Genomic DNA, 26,603 nt, shown 5'->3' with positions numbered 1-26,603 from the left:
GCTCCCCGAACGCTGGCGTCATGAGCTCGCTGAAGTCAGCGCTCCGGGGGCGGCCCCCGCCCGGCGCCCGCGTCGGAACGTGGCCCGGGAGGCGGTTCGCGGGCGGGGGCGGGGCCGCGGGCGGCGGGGGCGGGGCGGGGGCCGCGGCGGGGGGCGGCGGCGCGTGCGCAGAGCACTTCCTTGTTTGTCCCCGTGACTGTAGCGGGAGCGCCGCCGCCTGCAGCCCGCCGCCTGCCCGCGGGAGCGTGTGCTCAGTCAGTCGGTGCCCTCGCCGCCGACTGTCAGAGCGTCTGCGGAGGCAGCGCCCGCCGCCCCGAGTGCCCGGCCCGCTGCCCCGCGCCGCGCCCGTCCCCTCCCCCGCCGCCGAGGAGCCGCCGCCGGCATGAGCACAGGGAGGCGGGTCCCCCAGAGCCCCCTGCCTCGCGCGCCGCTCGGAGTTTGAAGGGCCCCGCGCCCAGCGCCGCCGCCGCCTGCTTCGCCCTCCGCCGCCGCCGGGGACCGGAGCCGCGCCAGGCCGGGCGGCGGGTGGCGGGCTGCGCGGGGCGTTCATGAGCCGCCGGGCGGCCCGCGGCCCCGGGAGCCTGCGCCGTGACTCACACCCCGCCTGTGTCTCGCCCCCCCGGCAGGATGCCGGACCAGATCTCCGTCTCCGACTTCATCGCCGAGACCACCGAGGACTACAATTCGCCCACCACGTCCAGCTTCACGACGCGGCTGCACAACTGCAGGAACACCGTCACGCTGCTGGAGGAGGTAGGTCGCGCCGGGGCCCCCGCGCGCCCCTCGGGGACCCTCTGGTTGCCTCCGCTCGCGGCCGCTGCCTGGCGGCCGGATGGTCTTCATTGCTGCGCCCGGGATGTTGCAGGCTGGGGAGCCACACCCCCTCCGGGACCCCCGCTCCCCGGTGAACGGGGGACCTCGGATGTGCAGCCCCCTGCTTCACTCGCCCAAGCGCGACCCCCGGAGACGAGGTGTGCAGGAAGAAGAGGGGAGTCTTCTCCCTGTCTTTCGCCCTTCCTGGGTGCCAGGCAGTCTGCTCGACTCTTTGCACATCATTGTGACTCTGCCATAACCCGAGAAGTAGGTGGTGTCAGGCCACCGAGGGCAGAGGGAGGGGAAACAACGTGGCCAGAGTCACCAGCAAGGGACAGGGAGATGGACACTGAATGCTGTTCTCCCCGGCTTGGCCAGGCAGGCTTAGCCGCATAGGCAAGGGCCCAGCAAAATCCTAAAGGAATGAGAGGGAGCTCAGGGCTGGGACTGCCCCCACCCCAGGATTCCTACCCTTTAGTTCCGGTGCCCAAAGCCCTGGATGCAAAGAGAGATCTATGCAGGCAGGTCCCCACCCGGCTCCCCTCATCTGAGGGTTGGGTTATGCTGGAGGTTGCTGCGCCAGCAGGACTTTCCGCAGGGCACTGCTAGATGTGAACAGAGACCTGAGGCCCTTGCTGCCTGGAAGCGCTGGCCAGATGGGGAGAAGGGAGGCCAGAGGCTGCAGGAAGACCAGCTCCTCCTATCTAGACCCTCCATAGAACCTTGTGGGTGTCTGGGGACATGGCCAACCCCAGAGCGATTTCCTTTCAAATTGTAAGTGAATTAGTGATAGGGTGAGGTGGGTAGGTAAGGAGGAACCCACAAGCCCCAAAGCTGTGGAAGCCTCTGAACCTCAATAAAAATAGGACATTTGCCCTGGAATTTGGCACCATCTGTAATGCCGTAAAGCACCACTCCCCTCCAAAAACAAGCCATACCTATTTCAGCTGAAAAAGACAGCACTGGGGGAATTTAGGAAAGCAGATGTTTTTTTCTGGGTGGATTCTCCTGGGTTGGTTTATTTGAGGTTTGAGGAGTTCTTTCTGATGTAAGCTCGTCATGATCAGCCCTCTTTAATATTGAGAAGCGTGGGCTTCTGTGATCAAACTGTTCTTGCTTGATACGGGGTTTTGATACTTGTTCTGCAGACCAGGTTGCATGTAGGTCTGGTCTTCTGAAACTTTTGAAGCACAGGGGTCCTAAATTTTAGGAGGGGAGAGGTTTTTGTTAGTACTGGGTCCGATCTTGCCAGCCAGGTGATGCAAATTAGTCTGAACATTTTCTGCCAGCTGAGGATGCTTTCTCGTTCTTTCTGAAGTTAATGTTGGGTATGGAACCAAATTTTGAAATTCAGTTGGAGAAATATCACCTAACTAGGTTTGTTTGAAAGTCAGAAGTAAATGGATCTTTTTTTTTTTTTTTGGATCTTTGTGAACTGTCAGTTTTGTGCTAACATGATGCTTAGTGTCCAGGATTAAATGGAGTTGCCAGGTAGTCCACCCCAAGATGGGTCTGTCCTTCACTTAAATGTGATAAGTTGGAACATGCTGATAGAGAGGCATTTTGCATCCTTTTTCTATACTAATTGTATATGCCTCTAGAGGATGTGACATTGATTAGACTGAGCGGTTCTTTCCTTCTCAATAACTTCTTCAGTGCCTGCTAATAGAGCTGTCAGTTATTTTAACTTTCCCTTTCTGCACATTCAGATAGTGTTGCTGCATTCTGTTTGGGTGAGGCGCGATAAGGGTAAGTAGTTGTTAATGCTATTGGTAGGGGTATGTGCCCATATTTTGCAGCAACAGCAGAGGATAGGGTAAATACTGAATTCTGTGCTGTTGCTCTTGCTCTTAATTTGAGATAACTAAATTTAAAAGCAAATGCAGGAGGGGTGGGTGAGAGAGAGAGGGAAGAAGGGATACTGTTTTTGCAAGGTTAGGTAGAAAAATAGATCCAATCATGATACAAATGTGGTCACCTATGAATTTGAGAAGGAATTGGAACCAGGCCAGAAGTTTAAGTGTCATGTTAGAGTATGTTGATAATACTAATGTTCTCAAAAATATAGCAGTCATTTTCACTCAGAATGGCACAGTAATTTTGTAATTCCTTTTCTGAACTTGAGTATAACACTGGTCAAGAAGTCATTGTCCCGAATCTGTATCTTTTAACTCTTGAGTCATATTCCATGAGGTTGAAATCATAATTGATTATCATTTGCATAAATGTAAAATATACCCTTCAGTTTCTTGATAGATAACCACCATGGTCGAATTTTTATTTTCTTCCTAAGCTTACATGTATGGCAGGGGTACAGTATTATATGTGTCTTAAGTGGATCAGAATTCAGCTCTTAAAATATATGGGGCTTAAGGTTATTACTCTCAAAATATAAGGAAATGTTTCGGGGCAAACCACAAAATCTTATTGGTCTGTGCTTCAGAAGTGAGGTACTTGGGACCTTTCAGAACACTGTTTGTGTTATCTCGTGGTTATTCTTAGGAACAGAACTTTTGGGTACTTTCTGGTGATGTGGAAACTCAGGAATAGGAATTCATTTGGGCAGCTTGGAATTATTATTATTTTTTTTAAAGTCTTTTCTAGTTCTAGTAATTCAACGTCTTCCTGTTCATTTACTAACTTTTTGCTCGTTGGGTTCTTAATTAACATGCATACGTCTCAACTAGAAAACTATTAGAGCTCCAAACTTGGAACCCGGGATTAACCCACTCGCTTCCTTTTGCGATGTTATTAGCAGAGAGTACTGTGCTTTGCAGATGTTGGTGCTTTTATTGAAACCGTTCTGTTATGAGAACTTTAGGAAATGGGTCAGAAATATGGTGAAAGAGGCAGAGTTTACTTCTGGGCTTCACCGTTGGGGACAAAGGGTCCCCCAGGACTCTGGGACTCATGATGTGGCTGGCACGCAATGAGTGGCTGCCTTTGGGAAGCAGGAGTGGATTGGCTGCCAAGGTTTCATCCTGGTGTGAGAGTGTTTTCCAAGCAAAAAGCCAGTGTTTTGCTTATTCAGCAACCGAAGCACACTGACGTGTGCTGTTTCACTCGTGACTATTTGGAAGTTATGAGTAAATGACTAGGAGGCCTGAAGACAGAGTTTTCCCAAGAAGGGAGTGAGCAGGCGTTTCCAGGACCACTGTCAGGGGAGACAGTAGGCGAGACCCTCTATTTAAAGGCTTGGATCAGTCAGTACTTAGTGCTTGGTGAAAGGGAGAATCCAATGAGGACTTGCTTGGTTATTTAATATTAGCACTTTATCCTTGGTGATGATGGAGGAGGCATGTTCTGCCCATTTATTGAGCAGCTGCTCTGTGCCAGGCTCCGTGTGGGCAGATGACATTCAGGTGCTCATTTAACCCTCCTCAGCTTTAGGAAGGAGGGACAGTTGTTATCTCCATTTTACAGAGAAGAAAACTGAAGCCTGGAGATGAAGTGATTTGTCTCCAGGGTCAACGGCTCTAGGTAAATGGAGTTAGGAAATCCGCAAGCAGTTAAGACAGAGCATGGACATTCTAATGTCTACAAAGACCTATTTCAGTGGCTTTGTAGAGGACGTAGGAGGCTTCACTTTCGTTGCACCTTCTAATTTGGGTCTCATGAAACCGAGTTGCCTAAGTTGCTAAGTGGCTTAGTTTTTCCTCATGTTCACATTCCATGGAGTTCCTAATTGCAATACTTAACTACACTATTTCCCCCCTGGTGCTTTCAGATATTTGGTTATGATTTTTCAGGTTCAGATGTGGGAACTTACTTGGGTGAAATCCAGGAACCGCATTCTCCCAACACACTTTGGGAGCACCTGCTATGTACAAGTCACTTTGCTAAGCCTCACAGAGGTATTGATTGGGGTTGCTGTCAGGATTGTGTTATGGAGAAGCGAATGGTCTTTGAGGAAGGGAGAAACAGGGCTTCCCAAGGGAGAAAGGGGCAGTCCATAGGGAAGGATATAGGACACTCACCCCAGCAATACGAGCTAAAGCATGCAAATGACATCCAGTCAGTATGCAAGCTGTCCAGTGCCTGTGATGTGCCCAGCAACGTGCTAGGCCCTGGGGACACCCAGATGAACGACCCTGCCCTCAAGAAGTGGTCTGCGTTTTCTTTAGGGGGCTGACAGTCAAGTGTGGGTGTTGTGTTAGAGCCTCGCTTGACTTAGGTGTGCAGGTGATGTGTTCACTCTTTCCCGAAGGCATAGAATGTTTGGCTGGGTGAAGAGTGAAGGTGTGGAATGTAGATTTATTATCAAGATTCATTCTGTCATCATAACAGTAGTTAGCATTCCTACTACGTGCAAGTCCTATTCATGTTATTGAATGCTTGCATTCACCCTGTTATCATTGAGCTCTCCTTACAGCAGTTAAGTCTTTGCCCAGGGTCACACCAACAATAATGAGTGGATTTGGGGATTCATCCCATCTCTATGGTGTCTTCATGTGGCGCAGTCAGACTTTGTGCTTTCTCTCTCTCCATGTAAGTATTGCTTGTGACCCATGTTCTTTTGGGCATCTTCCACGTGGCTGACTAGAGGTCATCAATCTTTAATACATGCTTTTAGGTCCTGCAGTGTTTTTCCGTGGAGTCGCACACACCGGCCCTCTGCGGCTGGGGCTGGAGCAGAGATCTCGGTCATCATCGCTTTGCTTCTCTGAAATGTTGTGAGCTGATCAACTCGATAGGAAGCGCTTATTTATATAGCAGCTGCTCCACTTGGTTGTAGTCTCTCTGAAAAACTAGTCTCAGAAGGGTTTACGTAAAATATAGTTTGGCCCTGTGCAGCTTAAGGTAAAAAACATGTCCTTTGTCCCTGATTTCTTGAAGGTAAAACAGCAAACGGTGAATAAGCTTGTCCCTGATACCACTGGCCCACTCGCAGTTCTGGGCTCTGTGGCCCAACACTTGACCCAGTCCAGAGAGCGCCAGCAAAGGTCTGTGTGAAGAATACATTCGTCTGCAGAAGCAAAGAGAAGGAACTTCCTTTCTAAAATAAGGCTGGAACCTGTTGGCTGGGTATTCCAAGCTGATGCTGTTTGCCCTTTATATACCATCTTTAGGGTTTAAAAACCAGTTTCCACATGTTTCCACAATAAAACTCCTGTCCGATAGCATTCTACCATTTTCTTCCATATGAATAAACCAAGGCTCAGAGAGGAGACGGAGGCCTAAAGGTGGGAAGGAAATTAGGCAGGAATTTGAATTTTTAGGTCTCCTGACTTCCAGCCCAGGCTCTTTGCACTCACCTCTCCAAAGGCTATGGAGGCTGGTGTTTTTTGGCAGAGGTGGGGGACCTTTCCCTTATTGCTTCCTGCAACTTGCTTCCAAGTAGGATGGGTGGAGAGTAAACTTGAATTTAGGAACCTGATCTTGCCAGCCGGTCTGCTCGCTCACAAGACATACTATGGTCTGTGTGAGGCCACTGCATAGATCACAGGACTCCTGGATGTGGGGCTAAGACGCTTTCCTGGAAGCATCGTTGTGGTGCTGGACATTCAGACACTACCAGATCTTTGTCTTTATGTGTGTGAGTCAAGGGAGCCTCAGGGAGGTGGTTTCCATTTACGTAACCCGGTCACCAGGGACTAGAGCCAGACCTCGGCCTCAGCCATTCCCACATGTGTTATTTAAACATGAGTAAGTGATGGACTGGAGATCACTGCATGTGAGCCTCGGTTTCCTCACTTGCTAAATGGAGTTGCTTTGAGTATTAGAGGAGATACTGCACGTGAGGCACTCAGGTGACTTCAGTGCTGGTGGAGTGTGGCCCTGTGCAGGGCAAGGTCCGAGCAGTCACAGTAGCCAGTCCTCCTGTGGGAGGGAGGGGGAGGAAGGAACTGAGACGCAGTCCTCGATGGGAGATGGGCAGAGTTCTCTCCACTCTGGACCAGTGGCCACATCTGGGTTGGAGGAAGCAGTTCCCTTGCCTGGGTTAATTGCAGCCCTGTTATCTCCGGGCTGGAAACATATCTCAGTTTCATCATGGAGGTTGTACCTACCTTTTAGTGAGTCAGTAGGTGTCAGGTGCTTAGAACAGTGCCTGGCATGGTGAGTGCTCAATAAAAGAGTATTCTTATTGTCCTCATCGCTGTCGCTGTTTATTATTACTGAACTTGACCCTCGAACGTGTGACTATGAGGAGGAGACTTGGTAGACTTATCTTAGGAGGGTGGGTGGTGAGGTCAGAGGACAGAGCCAGCTGTGTGCCTTCAAGGACTTGATATTGGAGGCGCAGATGGGACTAGAGGCGACACTAAACACTTTCACCCTTGGGGGTCACGGTCAAAGCCAATTTGATCTGAAACAGACTGTCAGCTCAGTTTTACTCTCTACTCAGCTAGCTGAAGAAAGGGAGCCAGTGCCCAGTGCTGTGCCTCTGACCCAGTACAGCCTCCCTGTCCCTGCTCTCTGGTCCCTGCTGATTCCTTCAGCTTCCTCCCCGCGTCTCCCTCCGCCCTGTCCCCGCCGTTGGTGCATCAAAGCCAGGACCGTGCTGGCCCTTTTGGTTTCTGCTGGGGCTTCTGGGTAAGGAGCCACTTCCTCTGTTGTATAATAAATGCAGGTATTTGTGGTGATTTGTGGGAGGCGCCGGGGAAACATTTGTGCCTTGGCCCTGGCTGGGACAGAGCATGGCCGCCAGGTTGTGTGCTTCCCTGATTACAGCCCGAAGCACTGAGACCACAAGGAATTCTGTTTGCTTTGGAGGCAGGCGCCTTAAAGTGGAAAGGACCTCTTCTTGCTTGCTCTCTGTGCGCCTCATGGCTGTTCTCGGTGGCAGTGAAATAAATGAGTGTTATTTGTGGGGTGCGGCAGGTCAGACCTGGGGGCACTTGATCCCACTTGGCCTTCACAGAACCGGGCTCTTCCTGCCTGAGTAGCCCTGGGTCGTGGTGCTGTTTGTGGCCACTTGTGTTAGAGCTGAATTTTAGTGCCGAGGCTGTCGTGTAATTTTCCCCCGAAGAACAGCAATAGAGTCCCTCTGAGAAGGCAGCTCCCCATGTAGCCACCCAGGAACCAGGAAAACAAAAACAGGACCTCCTGCACCAGGGAGGTAAAGCCCAAAAATAGATTGCATTTTTGGTACCAACGGTTACAGAAAGCAGAGCCGGCTACGTTGAGCTGGACCATCTTTGTCCCTGCCAAATGTGCCTCAGATGGAGGGAAAGAGACACCCTTCCAAGCACTTTCTATTACAAATGCAGCCTGGATAGCTTGTGTTTCTGTGGCACTGTGCTCGGGCTGGGGCAAGGATGGCCCTGGCCCTGGTGCACAGCCTAGCGCCTGGCAGGGAGATTCTGTTATTAGAAATACACTCGACAGAGCTGCGGAGCCCTCAAGCCCATCAGTCCAACCCCTCCTTTCTGTGGATGAGGAAGCTGAGGCCCCGAAAACCCCGGGTGTTTGACTCCTTTGTTGTGAGTAACAGACTCCACCTCACCCAAGAAAAAAGAAATACAGCTAATTCATGAGAGTTTATTGGAAGGACTCATGGAACGTGCACATCCAGAATAGTAGAGAATGAGGATGTTCTCTTGCAGGGGAAAGGCAGAGGATGGCACCCCAGCCCTGCCTGCTGCCCTCCCAGCGCAGTGCCCCATGCCAGCTGAATCTCGGAGGGAAGGTCGGATTGCCCCACCTTCCCGGTCCAGAGAGCACTTTGGCCAGGAGGTGGGGTTACCTGATGGGCAGGGGCTGGGGTGTGGTGGTGGTCCTCAGAGGGCGGGGGAGCCCCCTCTCTGTCCACCTACAGCACACAGCTAAGCTGGGGCTAGGGTCGGGGTCTGTGCGCCATCATTTTCATCTGTCTTTGCAGTGAGAACTCGGTGGGAACGCCCGGACCTCACAAGGTTCTCCGGAGAGCCAGTGGGGAAGGTCGGGCAGCCACAGGCCTGGAGGCCAGCGCCCCGGGAGCCTGTTCGTTTCTCTGCCCTTCCCTCTACAAGGTTCGCCTCCCCTTGACCTCTTTGCTCCGTATTCATTTGGGGCCCTTTGAAGGGCTGTGGTCAGAGCACTGTGCCTACTAGTTGTAGCTTTCCTGATGTGGTCAAGAAAGACCAACATTCCACACAGGGTGTGGGCAGAGAGGGAACTCCCACGGCCGCTTAGATCGCAGGGATCACAGGGGCTCAAAAATAACCTTCCGCAGATACCGGGGAGGCACGGAGACGGGCGGGGATGGGCTGCGTTTGGGACGTTGTCTGGTTTGACTGGGCTGGTCTGTGTCCAGTGACAGACGCTGCTGAAACGTCTGACGAGGGCTAACAGTTTTCCTGCCATTAAGTGGCTTCTTCACTGACCGGTGACACACAAGATAAAATTTGAGCATCTTCTTTTTGTGTGGCAGGGTGGGCGTCTCGTTTCATTCATCACTTTTTATGAAGCCCATTTCCTTTGCCTGGTAATGTTGGCTCGCACTAATAGCACTTACATAAATTAGGTGCTGCCCTTTCCACAGAGTGCTGGCCCGCAGCTGCCGCCGCTTCACCGGCACGAAGATTGTCGTGGCCACAGAAGCGCGTCCCCTGCCCCGGGAGGCACAGCGGGGCCCGGCCAGTCGCGCTGTCGCCGGCACAGGCATCTGCCTTTGATAGGGTTTGACCGCGCTCAGGGTATGCGAACACTACAGTGAGCACCTACTGTGTGCTGGGTGCCCTGCATACATCATCTCATTTAATTTAATCCTGCCAACAGCTCTTTGGGTGGGTGCTTTTCTCTTATTTACAGGTGATGAGCCAGAAAGGATTCGACCCAATCCCTCTGCTCACTCCACCTCCAACTTGGCCTCCAGAAAAAATGCTTCATATTGTGAGTAGAGGTTAATGGGATAGAACCATCAGGAAGTAGGCTTAGCTGACACGGGAGGTATTTAGGTTAGAGTTGAATTAGAACCTCCTGGCAGGGTATTAAATACCAATTGGATGGCCACGGAAGTAGCATTTCTTCCCTCTGATATTAGCATAATTGTCATTGATTGGCTAGTGAACTATAAATTATGTACTTATCCGTGTTCATACATGTCTTCACTTTAGTAGATTTAGATGGAAAGTACCTCAGGGCTATGGATGCCCCCCCCAGTTGGCACTCATACATTGACTGAAATAATGAAGATTATGGTGAAGCTGCATTTGACTTATAATTGTTAAGGGCAGAGCTAGTAAAGTTTTTCCAAATTCTGCTGTCGACCTCTCTGGACTTTAGTCATATGCCTACCGATTGTGCAGCACAATCAGAAAAACCCTCCGTTACTAAATTTGCTGAAACATCGTGTGGCAGATTTATGACAAACCTGGATGCCCAGCCACGTTCTTGGTCTGCCCTTCTGGTGTCCGCAGCCTGCCGTCTGTCCCTGGCTTAGCCATGTCTGGGACTGTGGCAGCCCCCCCTTTCTTGAGTCCCAGCCCTGAACTGAGTACTTTACATGGGTTGTTTCTAACCCACACGTCACCCAGCTAGTATGTGATGGAGCCAGGAATCAAACCTGGGTCTGTGGGGCTCCATGGCCCACCCCCTCCCTCCACTGCCCCTCCCCCGGAATCTGAGCGTCATGCTGGCGTTTACTCTCTTAGTGGAAACAAACACACGTAAACACACACAGGCGAGATGCTTCTGCCAGTGGAAAAGGAAAACATTTTATTCCCTCCTCGTTTGTTTTCCTGAGTGGGAGGCATTTAAATTTAGGTAATTTATGTCTGTCGTCTGGGGCAGCCAGTTCATGATGTGATGTTGGAGGGATTAATGAGAGATTTGGTATTTCAGAAGGAGTTGGCCTCTCTGGTTTTCCTTTATAAATGGTGAGCAGTGAATCATACGGTTTTAGGAGCAGTTGTGCTCTGGGTTTTCTCTCCAGCATTGCTGTCCTCACTCTGTTACAACAACTTACAAAGTGCTTTGCTGTAGATTGACTCATTTTATCCACACAACACTTTGTAAGGCAACAAAGCCACCATTTCCTCTTTTAAGCAGGGAGAAAACGGAGGCCAGAAAAGTTACAATAACTTGTCAAAGGTCAGCAGACTGACAAAGTAGCATGCGGGGCATGCGGTCCTTCTGCCTTCCAGGCCCGGCTGCCCCCACCCTGCGGTACTCACCCTCTGCACGAGACAGGCCTCTGAGATATCTTGTCAAGTGAATCGTGACTCAAAGAATACCTTCTGAATAAAAACAAACAGGTTTTTATTACTGGATAACTTGGTAATACTTTGCATTTTCACAGTCCCCCTACACACATGTACCTTTTATGGTCCTTCTTTCCCTTAGTAGCTCAGCCCTTCTCAGGGTTTTGAACTTTGGGCATGGCCTGCTTGAGGTTGGTGGTTTGTTTTCAGCTCCTACACATACACGAAAGGACAGAGATCAGTGTGAATCGCATGCGCTTGTCTCAGCTTCAGTACTGACCTGCTTCGGCCAGTCTTGTGTTCATCTCTGCCCTCACCCCTGACTTCTCTGGAGCAACCCAGATATTGTTTCGTTTCATCCATAGAGATGTTAGGATGTATCTCTGAAAGATAAGAACTTGAAAAACAGCACAACTGAACCCCAGTACCATGCATGATCACATTAAACAAACAAACAAACATTTTCTACATATCATTAAATATTCAGGCAATGTTCAAATTTTCCCAGTTGTCCTTTTTTTTTTTAAGAAAAAGTATTTGTTCATATCTGGAACCGAATGAGATCTATATGTTTAAATTGACATATATTTAAAATTGTTTTAGTCTAAGGGCACACCCTCAGTTTAAAAAAAAAAAGTTTTTTTTTTTTCTTTATTGACTTTAGAGAGAGGGAGGAAGAGGGAGAGATAGAAACATCAATGAGGAAGAACATTGATTGGCTGCCTCCTGCATGCCCCCCACTGGGGATCGGGTCCACAACCTGGGCATGTGCCCTGACCGGGAATCGAACTGGCGACCTCTTAGTGCATGGGTTGATGCTCAACCACTGAGCCACACCAACCAGGCCTATTTTTCTTTTTTTCCTTGTAATTGGTTGAAGAAAGTGTTGTTTGTCCCATAGAGTTCCCCGTAGTATGGTTAGTGTTGATTGTATCTGTCTGGTGTCACTTAACATGTGCTACAGTCTCTTCCTAGCATACTTTTGTTCCAAATAATATTTTCATCTTGAAAAAGAAATCCATTCCCTTTGTTTACAAACAACAACAACTAGGAAAAGCATAAAAAAGAAAATTCAGACGTCATCCCTGATCCCACCAGCTAGAGATGCCACTACTGTCTCCCGAGATATTTCTTCCAGCTGTATCTATACCCTGTTTATTTTCATGCAGCACATCTTTAAAAAGTTTTCAGTACAGTTTTTAAGGCACATGACTGTATTAACGACGTTGCCCCAGCTAAGGAACAGCGGCGCCGCGGTTGCCCCAGAGGAGGGACCCGTTGTTGAAAGAGAACAGTGGCAGTTTGAAGACGCCCGTATTGACTGCACCAGTGGTGATAGATTCCTAGAAGCAGCACGACTGGGTCAAAGCCAGGTGTATTCATCCACTTCTGATACAGTGCTCATGTTGCCAGATGTCCCCCAGAAAGGGCGTCTGGGCCGCAGTACACACCCCCAGCCTGCAGCGTGGGAGAGAGACTTCTCCACACAGGACAGCTTGCTTGAGGCCTTGACTGAAGGGAACACAGTGGACTTGGGGTGTGCCGTTGTCCATTCCGGGCGAGTGGCAGCGGGCAGCAGGTGTGCGCGTGGTGCCACAGACTGCTCGGCAGGTGCAGCGCCGACGCGTGTCCCCTCGGAGTCTGGGGCGTGTCCGCTCGGCTCTCCCGCCCGCCCGCCTCTCAGTGGTGACTTCTTGCCAGGGAAGTCGTTGGCTGAGCCCTGGGCCTCCGTGTTGAGGAATAAAGAAATAGCCTTTACCAGGAAGGGGGGATGTGTAGAAACCAGACATGGAGTCCCAGCCAGGGTGTCTGGGCACCTTCACTTCCCTTTGCTGACTCCATGCGACTTTTCTCCAGGTGACAAGCTCCTGTGGATCAGTAGGTCTTCTTGCAGACATCATTCACATGTGGTTGTGAATTAGCTAGCTGGATTGTTCCTACTGACCACTTGGCTAGAAGGGGGGCAGGGAGGGGTTTGGAGAGAGGGCCCCTCTAGAGTCATTGGGCCAAGGTCCTGGCTCCGGGGGAGTAACCTGAGGGAAGGGGAGGGGAGGAGGAGAAGGTGTCAAGAGCACCTTAACTAGTCTGTTCTGAGATCGGCTCACACTTTTTTAAGAAGCCCACTTGTATTTCAGATGTGGTTGAGTTGGCTCTTGGCCAGAGGCCCCATCACTGTTGTGTGAATTTGTTACATTATGGGTTGTCCGGAGGCTTCCTGGGCTCACCTGAATACCCAGCCACTCTCAGTTCCAGAGGTTCGGGAGAGGTCTGAGGTTCTCTCAAGTCTGAGATTTCCTTTGAGTGTGCTGGGCCTCGCTTCCCCAGGCAGTCCGATCAGAGGACTTGGCTTTCTGGAGCACTTACAGGGGATTTCAACTTAGAGTGGATTTCTTTACATCAGGTTGACTCTTCACAGAACGTTCTGGGTTCCAGGCTGAGTCCTTTACATGTAGTATCCTAAAGGAGCCTCAGAGAGTCCTGGGAAGTAAACAGCATTAGCTTCATTTTGGAGGTGAGAAAATGGGGTGCAGAGGTACGGTGACGTGACCCAGGTGTGCAGCTACGGGGCACGCTGGAGTGTGTGTCTCTGAGGCCTGTGGTCTTTCCGTGATCGGTATCAACCCTGCCTATTTGGGTCCCTCCTTCATCCTCCACACCCCTTTATGACTTCTTGTTTCCTCTAAGGTTCCAGGACATTCTCCTCCCCACCCCACAGTGATTGCCCTGGCTTAGGACCTCTCTTCCTTAACAGGGTGTTTAGCTAACTCTCCTGGAAGAAAATCTCAGCAATGATTCAGTTCAAGGTATTCATGCCTGATCAAGGTGCTACCGCCCTCACTTCCCCCAGGGCTGTGCACTTCCCACAGGGCGCCCTGACCCAGCAGAACCGCGGGCTTCCTTCCGGGCTGCGTGGGGAAGGGTTGAGCTGAGGGTCCCTCACACCGTACAGTGCCGCTGCCGCTGCCCATAGTTCAGTCTGGTGAACCCCTAGAAGCAGTGCTAAGTTAAAGGTGTTGCATGATGTGACCTTGGCGTCAGCCCTGGGAGGGGGATTCTAACTAAGGTCCAGCGTTGCCGTGGTGGAAACAGACTGGCAGTGCTGCCCGGCTCGGCGTGCGTTTTATTGTCAGTCCTCACAGCATTCTACGGTGCAGCACTTGAATTTTCAGATGAGCAGCCTGAGGCTGGGGGGTGGGCACTTTTCCTGGCTCAGGTTATACTGTTGAAGGGAAAAAGCCAAGGTCCAGACTGGATCCGCGTGTCTCCCAGGTCTCCGGGTCTCTGTTCTGTTTGTAGTTCTTACCCAAGGTCCCAGAACTGCTGCTTGGTCAAGTCTGCTTATGGTGCTAGACACTGGGTACCTCACCCAGACTTACTCTTCCAAGTATGAGTAATGGGCAGGAGCTTGATATTGTGACTCTTGACTCACACATCCATTTTGGGGATCAGGGTGGCCTTCCTGGGGCCCTGCGCCTCCCCAGACAAGCTGTGGGTGGGGGGGCGTGCCTTAGTCTGAAGCTGTCATTTGAGAGGTTAGTGTCAAAATCACTCCCTGCTGTAATGCATCGTCACTGGACTTACTGACTTAGATTTGATCTACTAGCACCCCCGCAGTCATGTGGCATTGCTGAATCACGCTAAATACTGGTTTAAAAACCCCCACTCCATAATATCCCCTCCCAATAAAGGCGAGCCTAGTCTTTCGCTATGAAAACATCTGGGACTGTTTCTGCATTCAGTACCATGCTGGAACGGCCGTACGCATTCAGGGGCCACTACGATATTGTCACAGCCATGATTTATTAAGCTTCTCTGGGAAACATAGGGCTGTATTAATTTCTTTACATATTTCTAATCCTTATAATGGCTTTGCAGGAGTCTCTCCAATTTATAGGGAGAGAATAGATGCTCAGAGCAGATCAATACCTGTTCAAATCGTACAGCTGGGTGTGCAGCAGAGCTGAGCTGCGAACCACATCTGTGTGGTCCCTCGGTGTCATGCCACGGCCTCTGAGGCATTGTAGCCTGTTAACAAAGTAGACGTGGGATGAAAATGCACATCTTTAAACTCCCAGTTACAGTTCACAGTTTAAATACACATGTGCGTGCTAGGCACTGAGTACAAGAGTGTGGATACCACACACGTTGTCCATCAGATGTTAATTGCGGCCCCTGCTCTTGCCCCGGAAGCAGTGCAGATGAAGGGGGGTTTGCTCCACACCCAGCAGAAATGGTTACCCGGGGTGAGTTAATTTGTGTTTATTTCTGAAATAGCAGTGGTTGCTTCCTGAGGGCCTAACCCTGCTTGACTCTCTCGTCTCCTAACCCTTGGAGAAGACCCAGGGGCTTTGCATTCCCTGGGAAGTTCCCCTCTGCCTAGGAACCACCCCCCTTCCTCCTGCCTGTGCGATGCCCGGAAAGGGGGATTGTTTGGGGTCACTGTCTTTTCCAGCCGGCTCGGCCTTTTCCTCATGCAGAACCCGCCACTTTGAGATGTGGGTTCTGAGCCTGTCACATCACTGTTTCGAGGACAGGACTTGGTCGTATGCATTTGTTAATCTCCAGTTAGAATGGACCAAGTAGAATGGCCCGTGTTTGAATGAGCAAACAAGCACACACTCAAGTACACACGCATACACATACACACACGCAGCGGGGAGCCTTGAAGAATGTAGGCAAAGGTGAACCGGGAAGAGTGGAGAATATGGAGTCTGGGAGAGTATTGTGTGTGGGACTAATCAAGAGGGGAACGGGGAGGGGTTTCAGGACTTGTGCGAGTTGAAGGGAAATCTTGTAAACTTGCCATTTCAGAGCCAGAAAGAGCCTTAGAGATCATGGAGGTCAAACACCTCATTTCAGATCTCTGAGATTTCTCATCAGCCCTGAGTTGGCCGCACTGCCCGTCAGGACACAGGACCAGACAGAGCTCTCTAAATTCGTGTTTTGATTGATAAGAAACACTTAAGGATCATCACATTGTGTTTTTATGTTTTAAGTAATTGGTTTTGTGTTTGAGCCCTGAGATCATTTTGTCAGGAAGGAAAAGCAATGTTAAAAAATTCTAGAAACTAATAAGAACACTGCCTTCAAGGGGGAGAGCAAGCCACACTGGGCACCCCCTCCCCCACCTCCCATTGTTAGTTACCTTCCCCTGTGGCCCCCTGTCTGCTCAAGACCACTTGTAAATTTGCTGCCTCTTACAGCTTGTCCCTTACAAAAGCCTGAGCTGTCTGTCCCGTCTCTTCCCCAGCAGTCCGTCGACAGCAGGAAAGTTGTGTATTTTATTTGTCAGCACCCTGCAGTGCACGAACAGGTGCCTCACTCTGTGAGGTGCTGATGGACCAATAGCCCAGAGAAGGTAACTCAAAGTCTTACAGAGGATGGGTGCTGGTTAAGTGTGGATTCCTGGTGAGATGACCCGGGTGCCGTGGCGTTTTCTGTGACAAAGACCATTATATACATATATATATATACACACACACACAGACACACACACATACATATATATACACACACATACATATATATACACATATGTGTATATATATATGTATTTTTAATCCTCACCCGAGGACATTTTTGCACTTATCTTCAGATAGAGTGGGAGGGGGAGAGGGGAAGAAGAGAGAGAAACATCGTGATAGAACCACATTGACTGGTTGCCACCCACATGACCCCAACATATATATATATGTATTTATCCTCACCCGAGGACATTTTTCCATTTTTTGTTCAGATAGAGTGGGAGGGAGAGAGAGGAAGAGAGAGAGAGAGAAGCATCGACGTGAAAGGGACACATCGAATGGCTGCCACCCACACGACCAACCAGGGCCGGGGACAAACCGCAACCGAGGTACGCACCCCTAGCGGGAACCGAACCCAAGTCTCTCTGGACTGTAGGCCGACGCTCCAACCGCTGAGCCAAACCAGCCAGGGCACCATTATATATTTTTAAAGTCTCTCTGAAGCATCTCTGTCTGCATTTGTTACGCTTCCCTAGACTTCCTTGAACTTGAGGGTTCATTTCCCACCCTCTCCTCTGGCGCTCCCTGACTGCTGCCCTGCCAAGGTCAGGGAGTAGGTGCGCATTGGTACTGGGGTGTCCTGTTCTCTGCCCCACCCAGTTCTGGAGCTGGAAGAGCCCAGCCACAGCTGTGGAGTGGGGGGACTCCCGGGGGTCTGTGACCTGTTGGATCCGCTAGCTGGCCGGAGAGGCAGCACAACATCAGTGCTGCTGGGCGGGCATGTGGGATGGTCCTCAGTTTGCTGCTCAGAGAGGCCGTGCAGTCAGGAAGGGCCGGAACCAGGGCCACTGCAACCCAGCAGGCACATTTCCCCCCCACACTATTGTCTGCTTGTAATAGCAGGACTGAAAAAACTTCACCGATCTGCACGGCCAGCTAGAGGCACTGGAGGTATTGCAGAATGTTTGCTGGGGCGGCTGCGGGCACTACAGCTATTGAGGAGCAGGCGGATAATGTCCTGTATTTACCCGACATGTCTGTTGCTGCTGCTGGCCGCACTTCCTGTGCACGTGGCACTGTGAGTGGCTCATTTTCATTGAGTCCTCGCTGTGTGTCAGTACCATCCTAAGCTGCCTGCGTCCACTCGTTTGAACCTCAGTCCACCCTTTAAAGTAAGTGCTTTCGGTGCCTGCCACTGCCCCTTACTGACTGTGCTATTTGGGGCAAGTTTCTTAACGTCTCTGCCTTAGGTGTCTGCTCCCAGCACCCCCTGAAAACATGTGCTTTATTCTCAACTGGAGTATTTGTACGGTCCTCGTGTACAAGGCGGCTGTGAGGGTGAAATGTGAGTGGGGTGTGAAGCATCCCCTCACCCCGGGGCCTCAGGGTGTGATCCAGGGCCAGCCACTTCAGCCCACTGAGCCTCCTTCTTCATCTCTGAAATGGGTACAATGGGAATGGAAAGAACCGTTTTGAGATAATGGCTGTTAGGCACCCGTCCTCCGCATCAGTGCCCAGTGAATACCCCCTATGAATGGTGGCTGTGAACTCTTACTGTCTCCATGGTGAGCTGGTCCTCACCATTTTGTGTTTTTTTTTAATCCTCACCTGAGGATATTTTTCTATTTAGCTTCAGATAGAGTTGGAGGGAGGGAGAGAGAGAAACATCGACATAGAGAGACATGTCCACTGGCTGCCTCCCACATAACCCTGACTAGGACCAGGGATGAACTGCAACCAAGACACGTGTCCTTAACTAGAATTGAACCTGACACTCATTGGCCCGAGGACCTACACTCTAACCGCTGAGCCAAACCAGCCAGGGCCTCACCCTTTTTTTGTTGTTGTTAATCTTTACCTGAGGATATTTTTTCCATTGATTTTTAGAGATTGTGGAAAGGAGAGAGAGAGAAACATAAATGTGAGAGACACCCATCGATTGGCTGACCCTGTCAGGGTCGGGGATTGAACCTGCAACCCAGGTAGGTTCCCTTGACCAGGAATCGAACCCGAGACCCTTCAGTCCAAGCGCCGATGCTCTAACCACGGAGCCACACTAGCCAGGGCTGGTCCTCACCATTTTTATGAGTCGATTATGGGACCAAGGGGTGCTGTGTTAGCAAGGCTGGCCACGCTGCTCAGACTTAGAAGAGGGAATGATTTAGTGAAAAGGAGAGATTTCAAGTTGGGAGTAGAGGAAAGCTCAAAGATTATTATAAAAATTAAAGGAAATACAAGAAAACAGGTGGTGGAGAAGCTCTCTGGGAAGCTGGGGATGGGTCGGCCCAGCCTTCAGTCCTTACTTCTCGTGGGGTGGAAGGAAGCTGCCCGCTATCACCTCCATGCACACCCAGCCCTTACTTCCCGATAGGGCCGTGTTTCTGGCCTAGTTCAGCTGCTAAAACGAGGTACCGGAGACACGGTGGCCCGTAAACAACGTCAGTTTCTTTCTCACCGTTCTGGGGGCTGAAAGGCCGAGGTCAGGGCGCCAGCATGGTCAGGCTTGAGGGAGCACCCTCTTCTGGGTTGCACACTGCCAACCTCTTGCGTCCTCACGTGGTGGAAGGGGCAGGGGGACTCCCTGAGACCCCTTTTGTAAGGGCACTAATGCCATTCATGAGTGCTCCACACTCATGACTTCATTACCTCCAGAGGCCTCACCTCCTAGTACCATCAACTTGGGAGGTTGGGATTTCAACATACGAATGTGAGGAAATGCAAACATTCAGTCCGTTGCAAGAACATTTTTTAGTTCTGTTCAGTTAATTGTCATGGACATGTTAGGACTAGATTATTTGGGGAGGACCAGCATGCTTAATTGGCATTCAGAATTTATAATTTGTGGTAGGGGTTATCCTAGTGTTGTAGGTCTTTGGAGTGTGTTCATTTTTGTTAGACTGTGGAGACGTTTCTGAAAAAGTGACATGTTGCATTGATACTGATTCTCAGGGAGGAATCAGAGACAAGTGATTGGTGGTATGGGGAATGACCCCATTACCAGCACCCTCCACTTCTGTTGCTGATGTGTGTGTGTCTTCCTCTAGACTAAAATCTGCAGAATCACTTTCTCTTGCTACTTCTGTGTTTATACTGACTCAGTGGCTATTTAAAGAGCAAGTGTGGCTCATTAAGTATTCATTGCATGAATATATTAACCAGTAACCTCTTTCTCTAAGTGTGGGTCAGCCTGAAACAAGGGAGCCCTCAGCAACTGGGACCTCAGAGAAAGAGACGGCTGGTATTAGGACCCTCCCCTCGCCCCTCTCTTGTCCCAAGCAATTCTGCTCTGGCCCCAAACTTGCATACCACACGCAGCAAACAGGGGCCTCCAAGTGGTGAGCGCACCTTTCTTGAGAAGGCAGGTTAGTGACAGGTTACTCTAACACGCCGATGGGTCTCTTCATCCTACACTGAAGAATGAGCACTCGAACCTTCCCAGTTCCCCCTAGAACTCTCAGGGAGGATACGAGGGTATATTTTCTTTTCCTTGTAGTCACTTTACCAATATTGCTCTGTTTATATTTGTGCCCCGAGCGCTGGTCTGGCTGGTGTGGCCCTGTTCTGGGTCATCCCAAGCCGTCATGGCAGAGTGCCCTCTGACATTGGTTGCAGTGTTTGTCTTCGTTTGCTTCCCTTCCTTCCTTCCTTCTTGCAGGGACTCCCAGCCCAGCACCCGTCATATAAACAGTTGGATCTCAACTCAGACCTAGAATGAATGAATGTACACACACATTGCTTGAGAGCTTTGGACCCCATCCAGGCTTTTCTCATTAGCACATCGGTGCGGGAAGTTGATCTGATTAGCTGTGTGGCACCTTGGGGAGGCCTTGACCCTGAAGAGAAGAGATAGGACATAAGGAGGAGGTCTTATTTCTGGATGATTAGAGTGGGGAGGAAGCAGGTCCTAGAGACTCTGCCACCTGCCACCAGGGACTTGGGCCATAGTGTCGTGAGGGGTAGGAGGCTGTTTCTGAGTTTCTGTAGTCCTTTCCCATTTCTAGGGGTAGGTTGGGGTCTGCTTTTCTCTCTCTCTTTCTCCCCCTCCCTCCCCAACCCTCACTCCCTCCTCCCTTTTCTCTCTCTTTTCTTTCTGATCTAGGTGGCCTTGTGCATCTTTGTTAACTGATGAGTAAATTCTAGGAACTGCAGAGCCAAGGGTTGGTGTATTAAGCCGAGCTGGAAGTTAAATTCTCCTCTCTTGACCCTCCACTTGGTTCTCTTTCCATTAGCCCAAGACTGAAAGCCAGGAGGGAGAGCAGACTGCCTGTGCCCCCCGCCCCCCCGCAAAGAGTGCCTGTTTGGAGGGAGATGCTCTGACCACTGAGTCACCTCCCTGGGGCTGGCCTGGGAGTTAAGTTTGCTGCCATATGTTAGTTGCTAGTGGCTTCTGTGTGGGTGCTTTTTCCAGAAAAATGTAACTGTTTTTGTTTGTTGTTTTGAAGATCCAGTGACTTTATATTAGAAATATTGTGAATTTTCCCGTTCTGGTGCCCAGTTGTAGACTTGGATAAACAGACAAGCTGTGCATTTTGGGTTTGCATTGGCTGTTAAGAAAACAATCCTCTTTGATAACATTTCTCAAGCCACTCACGGGGTGTATTTCAAGCCCCTTACAGTAAGAGGGAAGCTCCCTGTCCTAGTCCACTTATGCATTATTAATTCCAGTTGAGTGCTGTTTAATTATTGATGTTTTATTGAAGGCTGTTTCGGCCAACAGAAGTAAGCAGCTTGACTGGGAGGGGGCCCTTCTGTCCCGCCAGCCTGTCACCGGCCGCTCAGCCACTGCCTCCGAGGGTCACTTGTCGGCTCACTGTGTGCCCTTTTCTTCTGGAGAGATGGGAGGGGGTTTTTGCCTCTGACTGGAAACGTTCAATAAAGAAATAGTTCCTCTTAACTGTTGTCTGGCTCCGCTGGTGTTTTGGTGTCGTTCCTGCTGTTTTTCTGGGTCTCGTGTCTGGTTTGGGTGCAGAGTAAAATTCCCCATTCTGCTTCCTTAGAATCTTTTACTGACAATGCAGATAGTTTTGGTTTTTGCTTTTGTGTGTGTGCTGGTTTGGTTTCGTAACTAATGTCGAAGTGCGGGCTGTAAAAGGTGCGGTTTGCTCTCGGTTGGCTCTACCCGGTCTCTCTCCACTCGTGAGCAGAGCAGGTTTTCTGGCTCCTGTTGGCTTCGCATGATACGTGCTGACACCATTCATCCTGCCTCACTCACTATTTTTCCCAAATACCAGGTCCTTCAGCTTATTGCTTTGAATGTGTTTCATTGACCTGGTGTTTCTCAAACTGCAGTGTGCATACCGATTGCCGGGGAGCCGGATAAGTGCTGATTCTGACCGAGTAGGTTTGGGGTGAGCCCGTGCTCCGCGTGTCTGATGAGCTGTCGGGGGGACCGACCACACTGACTGGCAGGAGTGAGAGCCATTGATCTGCAGCCTTGCTGACGTGCACCCACACAGGTGCACACGCACCTTTGTTTAACTGCCTTCTTCTCCCCTACAATGATTCTAAGTGTGAGGCAAGAATCTTTGCCTGGGGTTGATTGATCATTCTTTCTGCAGACATTTATCTTGGGTCGTACAAGGCAGAGGCCTGGTTGTTTCCAGAGAGCTGTTTCTGAGGCTTCTTTCTGCAGTATTTTAACCCCAGGTGTCCGTCCCTGGCAGGCGGTGACCGGACTCATGGAGTCTCTGTTGTGTGTAGCTTGCCCCCATCCTGGGCCTCCACTCTCCGTGTGTCACTTGGAAACCTCATTTCCCAGCAATCATATTTCATTCATTAAGGTGCCTGGAGTTTGCACATTTTCTTTAACATCCTGAAAACTTAACTGCATTGCAAGTCATTGGACCGATTCAGCAGCGCCATAGAAGCATAATAGTTTCCATAGCAGTTTTACCAGCAGCCTCTGGTGCAGGCTCATGCTGGCGGAGCAGTCGCCTCTGATGTGTTTGCAAAGCTTCCTCCTGAGCTGCGTTTCCCAGTGACCCCCCCACTGCCTGACTGGCCAGGGAGCCCCGGGAGTCACCACTGTGGTGGGGTGGGGAACACATCCCCAGCAGCAGGGTCTGCTGTACCTTTATCACCACGAGAGGCAAAGTCAGGCCCAGAACTGCCTCCCAGCTTCTTCATTCCCTCTCTGTTTTCAGGTGGGGGGTGTATACTCTCAAACATTGCTGATTCCTGGCCCGGATTTGTCTTTCCACATTCCAGACGCACATGAACAGGGTGATTCCTGTCATTATTTGCTTGGCCAGTTCTGAGTAGAAGCAGGTGTGACGTGGTTTGAATCTAACGCGCCTGGGTTTGGACCCTGGCTGTGGTGTCCGCTGCTTCTCAGTTTCCTGCACCTCTTTGCGCCTCCGTTTCTTTTTATTTTTATCATCAGATTGAGTGGGGGGGAGGGAGAGAGAAAGAGAAACATCAATGTGACAGGGACATATCAACAGGCTGCCTCCCGCATGACCCTGACCAGGGTTGGGGACAACTGCAACCGAGGTACGTGCCCTTGACTGGAATCGAATCCGAGACTCATTGGTCCATGGGCCGACGCTGTAATCGCTGAGCCAAACCGGCCAGGGCGCTGCTTAATTTCTTTGAGCCTTAGTTTCTCCATCTATAAAATAGGCTCAGGCACTAACCTTGTTGAATGACAGTGGGGCCAAAATGAAGTAGTCTGTTTAAAGGCCTGGTGGGGGGTCTGCCGCCTGGTAGGGGCCCCGTTAGTCGTCATTGTGGTGTTGGTGAAGGTCAGTGTGATCAAATGAAAAGGAAGAGAACAGCAGTCTGAGATAATAGCGTGGGGAAGAGAATGCTCAGGGGAGGGGGGAAGAAAGGGGCCAGCAGGTGCTGTCATTCTTTGGACCCCAGTCCATTCTGAAGGGAGAAGAGAGGGAATCAGCATCTCTGCCTCTCGGCTCGGTGACAAAGCAGTGTGACCAAGGAGGGTTTGGGAATGAGAATGAGCACAGGAAGGCAGGGACGGACGGGCTTGCTGCTCTGGAAGGAAGGAGTGGGCATCTGGTGTGTGTTTGGATGATCTAAAGGGAAGGTTGATTAATGAAGTACGTTGTTAGTGGGTGATTGTTCCTGATCATATCACTGTTTTTTATTAGTAAATGGAGAGCTGTGCGTATTTGAGAGAGATGCCCAGTGTTTCCGAGTCTGAAAAGGGATTTGTGTCGATGTAGTATAAAAAGCACTCTGTGAATAAGGTCCTGGGCTGCCAAAAGTGTGAAAGGAACAGGAAATCCCTGCACACATGAAATGCAACAGATCTTTCATTCATTTTGCATTCTGTTTCCTGCAAATTTTTAAATAAAAGTTTATTTTTGGTCACACGCTGCAGCTAGAAGTCACTTCTGAGCCATCGGAGTGGTTGTGAGGAACCGGGAGTGGTATCAGATCACCGTCTTTGCTTCATGGCACCTCGTCTTCTGGTTTGAAAGGAAAAAGCAGGTCAAATACGCTGTGTCCTGAACTGGGGCGGGGCGAGGGGAGCTCGGGCAGAGCACTGGGAGGCTGAGGTCCGGAGGCTCCACTCGGAAAGGAGGGCAGAGCTGGACTTGGGGAGAGCCGTTTCTGTTTCCGTTACCCGGGAAACGGACCCGATACACCCGATTCTTGTTACCTGGAAATGAAGGTGTGACCCTTTATTTTGGGGAGCTTTGCACGGCCATGATTCTCTGCCTTCCTTTCCTGCTGCATGGGGGTCCCCAGCGACTGGCAAGTGTCTCGCTGTTTCGTGGTTCCTCACACGTTTATCTCATACTTTGCTCCTAACAACCGGATGTCACTGAGCATTCAATTCTGTTTTTACACATGAGGAAAGCAAGGCTCAGAAATGAAGTGCCTTTCCCCACTAGTAAAGGCAGGACATAAGGTTGGGTCTCCCGTGTGCCCCAGTCTGTAAGGTTGGATCTCCCGTGTGCCAGTCTGTAAGGTTGGATCTCCCGTGTGCCCCAGTCTGTAAGGTCGGATATCCCGTGTGCCAGTCTGTAAGGTTGGATCTCCTGCTGTCTGGGGACTCACCACCCTGTGTGTAGCCCAGTGCCCTGCACCCTCATTGTAAGTGATGTCGGGGTTTCCTGGTGAGAGGAGTGTTAGGAATCTCCAGCGGAAGTTCGGCTTTGAATGCTAACTGACGGTGTGGCTTTGTTTTACTTATCATCTGGCTGTTTTTTTCAGCTGGCACCCAGGAGGTGAGGTGCACTGACCAAGCTGATTTAGGTGGTAAGGGGTGCTCAGAGCCAGTGGTCTTCCCTGGAATCCCAGCTCTGGGTTTGGCACTTAAGTCATCATGACTCAGAGGGATGGGTCTGAGATGACATTATAACCTCAACAGACCTTATGGGATGTGATCCAAGGGACGATAGGGGCCCTCCTTGCTCTCTTCCTTCAAAATAGCCGTACCGCTCATCTCTTCCTTGAGTAAAATACCCTTCCCTTCTTCCCTGACCCTGGAACCCACCACACTTAAATGTAAGATGAGCTGCTACTGAGTGTGCACCTGCTGGGTTCCAGGCCCCTTGTGTATCCTGTCTGTTCTTAACTAGCCTCACCCTTGTTTGGTACCCCGGAAAAGTGAGCATTAGAAAGGCTGTCTGGCCAGGGTCACAGCTAAAAACCAGATTTTGAACCCACATCTTTCTAGTGCCAAAGGCTATTTTTAAAAAAAATTTTTTTTTTCTTTATTGATTTGAGAGAGACAAGAAGGGAGAGGGAGAGAGATAGAAACATTGATGAGAGAGAACATCGACTGGCTGCCTCCTGCATGCCCACCGCTGGGAATTGGCCCACAAGCTGGACATGTGCCCTGACCGAGAATCCAACCGGCGACCTCTTGGTACATGGGTTGACCCTCAACCACTGAGCCACACCGGCCGAGCAGAGGCTGTTTTAGGCAGCTACGCCACGTGAGTGCTGAGAAAAGGGGAGGGTAGAAGGGGCGGAGGTTGCCTGGTCCTGCAGGAGCACCCCATAGGGTGCTCCGGTGAATTGATGTGTTCTTCAGGGATCCCACAGAGCTTTCCATGTGGGGCACTCACAGGCTCAAGAAGGGCTGTATGGAAAGGCAGAACTCCCAGAAGACAAAAAATAACCACCGGTTCACTTGATAGACCCTACGCCCCCCCCCCCTCCCGCCTACAGACACGTATATTTAACGTGGGAATGGAACCGGTGCACCATCGAAAGCTGGCCCTCAGGACAGATTCTCTGGGGCTGTATACGTCTTAAGTGCTCAGGAGGCTGCACATCAGACCAAGTTCAGCACAGTTTGTTTCCGATGTTGTTTGAACACCTACTGTGCTCCCGGTCTGTGGTAGATGCTGAGAGGAGGGAGAGGATGAATTAGATGCGATTTGTGCTGCAATGGTGTTCACCAGTGAATGCGGACTGGGAGGAGGGTGCAGAGTTCACTGTTGCACAGTACCGACATGGTCAGTGCCAGGAGGGCACTTCAGGTTACTCTGGGAGTACAAGCGAAGCCACAGTGATGCCAACCGGGGAGAGTGTAGAAGATCCTTTCTGACCTAGACCATGAAGGATGGATGAAGAGCAACGCCCCGAGTGTGACAGTACAGGGTGCAGTGGAGACTTCCACTGGGTGGGTGGGGGTCCGCGTTCCCACCGCACCGCCGTTGGCTTTATTTCATGCCTGTTCAGTTTGATTTGATGAAGCAATCGCTCTCTCCCTGTCTCTCTCTGTTAAATGCCTTTTATGTTTTATGTTTTGTTGGGGATACATGTGGGAGAGATTCATTTCCAGCTGGGTCCAGCTGCAATGAAAATGTCCTCTTTGACAAATTGAGGAATTAGATTACAAGCATCTCTCCCCGAAAGCCGGGGCACTCGCTGTAACATCAAACATCCCTCCCTGTGTGGGCAGGACGGGAGGCAAGTGGTGATTTAGGGCTGCTGGGTGTGTTGACTCGAAAATTATTTGAGAAAACAGGGCTGTGTTGCTCAGTTGATGAATAAAGATGGGTCCTCCCTGAGCCACGTGGGTGTGCTCCGAGGAGAGCCAGGGTGGCGCAGTCTGGGGCTGCCCCAGTGCAGAGTGCCGCCCGTCCGGTGCTCAGAGTGTTTTTATGGGAAGAACGTGTTTATGTGACACGCTACGTAGTCCCTATTCAGAGCACGTCTTTTCTCTTACAACGTAAAGGACTCTCGACTTCGTAAAGTTGGAAAGCACCCGGGTTCTTGG

General features: G+C 50.6%; 1 protein-coding gene across 8 annotated transcripts in view; it reads left to right on the top strand.

Annotated features, from left to right (window-relative positions):
• Positions 1 to 26,603, top strand: part of ASAP1 (ArfGAP with SH3 domain, ankyrin repeat and PH domain 1) — a 234,359-nt gene that overhangs the window by 28,532 nt on the left and 179,224 nt on the right. For 7 of the 8 annotated variants that reach the window (XM_036263734.1, XM_036263729.1, XM_036263727.1 and 4 more), the window contains exon 2: positions 627 to 753. In XM_036263734.1, the coding sequence (XP_036119627.1) occupies positions 628 to 753 (126 nt within the window). In that variant the 5' untranslated portion in view covers position 627. Of the gene's footprint in view, positions 1 to 626; positions 754 to 26,603 lie in introns of those variants that run through there. The other variant, XM_036263730.1, reaches the window with a different exon arrangement.

Source organism: Molossus molossus, unplaced genomic scaffold, assembly GCF_014108415.1.
Source record: "Molossus molossus isolate mMolMol1 unplaced genomic scaffold, mMolMol1.p scaffold_m16_p_16, whole genome shotgun sequence".
In the NCBI taxonomy this organism is placed as follows: Eukaryota; Metazoa; Chordata; class Mammalia; order Chiroptera; family Molossidae; genus Molossus; species Molossus molossus.
Note: the sequence above shows the minus strand (reverse complement) of the source record. Positions and strands in the feature narration are given on the sequence as shown.